The sequence below is a fragment of the Pezoporus occidentalis genome, unplaced genomic scaffold, assembly GCF_034315485.1.
Source record: "Pezoporus occidentalis ecotype Australia unplaced genomic scaffold, CSIRO_AGI_Poc_V1 ctg2933, whole genome shotgun sequence".
Taxonomy (NCBI): Eukaryota; Metazoa; Chordata; class Aves; order Psittaciformes; family Psittacidae; genus Pezoporus; species Pezoporus occidentalis.
The window spans coordinates 1-5,832 of NW_026914867.1; the positions used below are offsets into that span (position 1 = coordinate 1).

Consider the following 5,832-nt stretch of genomic DNA (forward strand, 5'->3'; position numbering starts at 1 on the left):
TTACCCCACCCCAAACCATCCCATGCACCCCAAAGCCAACCCCATGCACCCCAAACCCAACCCCAAACCATTCCATGCACCGCAAACCCAACCCCATGCACCCCAAACCATTCCATGCACCCCAACCCCGACCCTATGCACACCAAACCTGACCCCAAACCATTCCATGCACCCCAAACCCGACCCTGTGCACCCCAACCCCAAACCAACCACACGCACCCCAAAACTGATCCCATGCACCCCAAACCCGATCCCAAACCAACCCCATGCACCCCAAAACTGACCCCATACACCCCAAACCCGACCCCGTACAACCTAAACCCGACCCCAAACCACTCCATGCACCCCAAAACTGACCCCATGCACCACAAACCAGCCCCATGCACCCCAAACCCGACCCTAAACAATTCCAGGCGCCCCAAAACTGATCGCGTGAACCCCAAACCCGACCCCAAACCATTCCATACACCCCAAACCCAACCCCATGCACCACAAAACTGACCCCATGCACCCCAAACATGACCCCAAACCATTCCATGCACCCCAAACCCAACCCCACACACCACAAAACTGACCCCATGCACCCCAAACATGACCCCAAACCATTCCATGTACCCCAAACCCAGCCCCATGCACGACAAAACTGACCCCAAACCATTCCATGCACCCCAAACCCGACCCCATGCACCCCAAACCCGACCCCAAACCATTTCGTGCACCCCAAACCGGACCCCAAACCCGACCCCAAACCATTCCATGCACCCCAAACCTGACCCCATGTACCCCAAAACTGATCCCATGCACCCAAAACTGCCCCTAAACCAACCCCGTGCACCCCAAACCCAACCCCAAACCATTCCATGCACCCCAAACCCGACCCCATGCACCCCAAACCTGACCCCAAACCATTCCATGCCCCCCAAACCCAACCCGTGCACCCCAAACCCGACCCCAAACCATTCCATGCACCCCAAAACTGATCCCATGCACCCGAAACCCGACCCCAAACCATTCCATGCCCCCCAAACCCGACCCCAAACCATTCCATGCACCCCAAAACTGATCCCATACACCCCAACCTGAGCCCAAACCGACCCCATGCACCCCAAACCTGATCCTGTGCACCCCAAAACTGATCCCATGCACCCGAAACTGCCCCCAAACCAACCCCGTGCCCCCCAAACCCGACCCCGTGCCCCCCAATCGCGCCCCCCGCTCCGTACGAGCCGAGCATGGCGGGGTCGCTGCGCAGCTGCTCCAGCAGCTGGCGGTATTCGGGGTCCCGCAGCAGCGCGCGCGTCCGCGGGTCCCCCTCGAGCCGGCCCAGCAGGTCCGGGGCGCTGAAGGGGTTCAGCAGCTTCCGCTCTGGGGGGGAGAGGGGGCACCCAACAGCGACCGTGACCACAAGGACCCCAAAACCCATCAAACCCCCCCCAAACCCATCATTAACCCATTGACCCCCCAAACCCCATCACTGACCCCAAACCCCATCAATGACCCCCCCATTGACCCCCCAAACCCATCATTGACCCCAAACCCCTCATTGACCCCCCAAACCCCATCACTGATCCCCCAAACCCATCAGTGACCCCCCAAACACATCACTGACCACCCAAACCCCATCACTGATCCCCCAAACCCATCATTGACCCCCCAAACACATCACTGACCCCCCAAACCCCATCATTGACCCCACAAACCCATCAGTGACCCCCCAAACCCCATCATTGACCCCCCAAACCCCATCATTGACCCCCCAAAACCCCATCGACCCCCCCAAACTTCATCATTGACCCCCCCATTGATCCCCCCAAACCCCATCATTGACCCCCCAAACTCCATCATTGACCCCCCCATTGACCCCCCCAAACCCCATCATTGACCCCCCAAACCCATTGACCCCCCAAACCCCATCATTGACCCCCCCAAACCCATCGACTCCCCAAACCCCTCATTGACCCCCCAAACCCCATCATTGACCCCCCCACACCCCTCATTGACCCCCCAAACCCCATCATTGACCCCCCCAAACCCCATCATTGACCCCAAACCCCTCATTGACCCCCCCAAACCCCCCATTGACCCCCCTCATTGACCCCCCAAACCCATCATTGACCCCCCCAAACCCCCTCATTGACCCCCCCAAACCCATCATTGACCTCCCAAACCCCCTCATTGACCCCCAAACCCCATCATTGACCCCCCCATTGACCCCCCAAACCCCCTCATTGACCCCCCTCACCCCCCATTGCCCCCCCCTCACCCGCCAGCCGCGCCTCCACCCCCCGCAGCCCGTCCCGGAGCTGGGCGTTGCCGGGCTCGTGCCGCAGCCCCTCCTCGTAGGCGGCCTTGGCCTCCTCCAGCCGCTGCAGGAACTCCAGCGCCGCGGCCTTGCGCGAGTAACCCTGCGGGCAGGGCACGTGGGGCAGGGTCACGTGGGGCTGCGAGCACCCAGGGGTCATGTGGGTCACGTGGGGCTGCGAGCACCCAGGGGTCATGTGGGTCACGTGGGGCTGCGAGCACCCAGGGGTGACGTGGGTCACATGGGGCTGCGAGCACCCAGGGGTCATGTGGGGCTGCAAGCACCCATGGGTGATGTGGGTCACGTGGGGCTCCGAGCACCCAGGGGTCATGTGGGGCTGCGAGCACCCATGGGTGATGTGGGTCACGTGGGGCTGGGAGCACCCGGGGGGGGATGCAGGTCACGTGGGCCAGGGTCACGTGGGGCTGCGAGCACCCAGGGGTCATGTGGGTCACGTGGGGCTGGGAGCACCCAGGGGGGGATGCAGGTCATGTGGGGCAGAGAGCACCCAGGGGGGATGCGGGTCACATGGGGCTGGGAGCACCCAGGGGGACTGCGGGTCACGTGGGGCTGAGAGCACCCATGGGTGATGTGGGTCATGTGGGGCTGGGAGCACCCATGGGTGATGCGGGTCATGTGGGGCACAAACACAGAGGGGTCAGGGAGCACCCATGGGTGCTGCAGTCACATAGAGCAGGGACACACAGGGGGGGTCAGGAAGCACCCATGGGTGATGCGGGTCATGTGGCGCAAAAACACACAGGGGTCAGGGAGCACCCATGGGTGCTGCTGTCACATAGAGCAGGGACACACAGGGGTCAGGGAGCACCCATGGGTGCTGCTGTCACATAGAGCAGGGACACACAGGGGTCAGGGAGCACCCATGGGTGCTGCGGTCATGTAGAGCAGGGACACACAGGGGTCAGGGAGCACCCATGGGTGCTACTGTCATGTAGGGCAGGGACACACAGGGGTCAGGGAGCACCCATGGGTGCTACTGTCATGTAGAGCAGGGACACACAGGGGTCAGGGAGCACCCATGGGTGCTTGGAGCATAGGCACAGACACACACATAGGAGTTAATGCAGCACCCATGGGTACTGCAGGCCCAGTCGATGCTGGACACACACACACACACACTGGAGGTGATGGAGCACCCATGGGTGCTGCAGCACCCACCTTAGGGCATGGATGCACACATCTATAGAAGGTAATGGAGCACCCATGGGTGCTATGGGTCTCACCTTGGGACATATATACGAAGGTGACAGAGCACCCATGGGTGCTGCAGCTCTCACCTTCAGGCATGGCCACACACACAGGTAGAGGTGATGGAGCACCCATGGGTGCCATGGGGCTCACCTTGGGGCACACACACACATAGGAGGTGATTGAGCACCCATGGGTGCTATGGGGCTCACACAGACACAGGAGGTGACAAGAGCACCCATGGGCGCTGCAGCACTCACCCTGAGGCACATACAAACACATAGGAGATGACTAAGCACCCATGGGTGCTATGGGTCTTACCTTACGGCACACACTCACACAGGAGGTGATGGAGCACCCATGGGTGCTATGGGTCTTACCTTAGGGCACACACACACACACAGAGAAGGTGATGGAGAACCCATGGGTGCTATGGGGCTGACCTTGGGGCACACACTCACACACACAGGAGATGATGGAGCACCCATGGGTGCTATGGGGCTGACCTTGGGGCACACACTCACACACACAGGAGGTGATGGAGCACCCATGGGTGCTATGGGGCTGACCTTGGGGCACACACTCACACACACAGGAGATGATGGAGCACCCATGGGTGCTATGGGTCTTACCTTAGGGCACACACACACACAGAGAAGGTGATGGAGCACCCATGGGTGCTATGGGTCTCACACTGAGGCAGAACACACACACAGAGGAGGTGATTGAGCACCCATGGGTGCTCTGGGGCTCACCTTGGGGCACACACACACACACAAAGGTGATGGAGCACCCATGGGTGCTATGGGTCTCATACACACAGAAGATGACAGAGCACCCATGGGTGCTACAGGTCTCACCTTGGGGCGCACACAGAGGAGGTGATGGAGCACCCATGGGTGCTATGGGTCTCACATTGAGGCACACACACACAGAGGAGGTGATGGAGCACCCAGGGGTGCTACGGATCTCACACTGAGGCACACAGAGAAGGTGACGGAGCACCCATGGGTGCTATGGGGCTCACACAAACACAGAGGAAATGACAGAGCACCCATGGGTGCTATGGGTTTCACCTTAGGGCACACACACACACACAGAGGAGGTAATGCAGCACCCATGGGTGCTCTGGGGCTCACACCCACAGGAGCTGATGCAGCACCCATGGGTGCTATGGGTTCACACACACACAGGAGCTGATGCAGCACCCATGGGTGCTATGGGGCTCACACACAGACAGGAGGTGATGCAGCACCCATGGATGCTCTGGGCTCACACACACAGAGGAGCTGATAGAGCACCCATGGGTGCTCTGGGACTCACACACACAGGAGCTGATGCAGCACCCATGGGTGCTCTGGGCTCACACACACACAGGAGGTGATGGAGCACCCATGGGTGCTCTGGGACTCACACACACAGGAGCTGATGCAGCACCCATGGGTGCTATGGGGCTCACACACACAGGAGCTGATGCAGCACCCATGGGTGCTCTGGGCTCACACACCCCCAGGAACCAATGCAGCACCCATGGGTGCTCTGGGGCTCACACACCCCCAGGAACCGATGCAGCACCCATGGGTGCTCCGGGCTCACCTTGGCCCAGTCCGGGCGCAGCTCCAGGGTGCGGCAGGCATCGGCCAGGGCCCGCCCGTACTCGCCCTGCTTGGCGTAGGCCGCCGAGCGGTTGCTGAACAGGACGTGGTTGGTGGCGTCCAGCGCGATGGCGGCCGAGTAATGGCGCACGGCGGCCGCCACGTCCCCCGCCGCCAGCGCCCGGTTCCCCCGCTCCTTCAGCGCCTGCGCCTGGGCACCGGGACCGGGACGGGGGCACGAGGAGGAGGAGGGAGGTGTGAGGAAGAGGAGGGGCCCCGGGAGGAAGGGGAGGGGCCTGGGAGCAAGGCAAAGGGGCGCGAGGATGAGGACGGGAGGGGAAGGGCACGGGGGGGGGAAGGAGGGGGTCCCAGCGCCCCCCATTTAGACACCCCCCCCCCCCCAAGCCGGGCCCCTCCAGGAGGGCCTCGGAGACCCCGTATCCCCTCAGCCCTGCCCCGGGACCCCGACCCCCCCCCCCCGCACCCCCCCTATGGGATCCCCGCACCCCCCCAACCCCCCCATAGGGACCCCGCACGCCCCCATGGGGACCCCGCGCCCCCCAACCCCCCCATGGGACCCCCGCACCCCCCTCCGGCCCCCACCTCCTCCATGTCGGCCCCGCTCCGCTCCCGCCGCTACCGCGCCGCCTTCTGGAAGCTGCTAGAACCCCGGGGCCCCGCCCACCCGCGCCCCATTGGCTGCCGGCCCCGCCCGCCCGCCCCCGC

The 5,832-nt window shown here is 62.7% G+C and overlaps 1 protein-coding gene across 1 annotated transcript; it reads right to left on the reverse strand.

The window, feature by feature from the left end:
* Positions 1-1,184: 1,184 nt before the first annotated feature.
* On the reverse strand, positions 1,185-5,795 carry LOC134167674 (stress-induced-phosphoprotein 1-like; the record flags this gene model as incomplete). The annotated part of the gene is made up of 4 exons (XM_062626559.1): positions 5,710-5,795; positions 5,108-5,317; positions 2,264-2,405; positions 1,185-1,365 (listed from the first exon to the last, which is right to left on the reverse strand). Coding segments are annotated over exons 1-4 (542 nt in total), but the record flags the coding sequence as incomplete, so codon positions are not given.
* Positions 5,796-5,832: the final 37 nt, after the last annotated feature.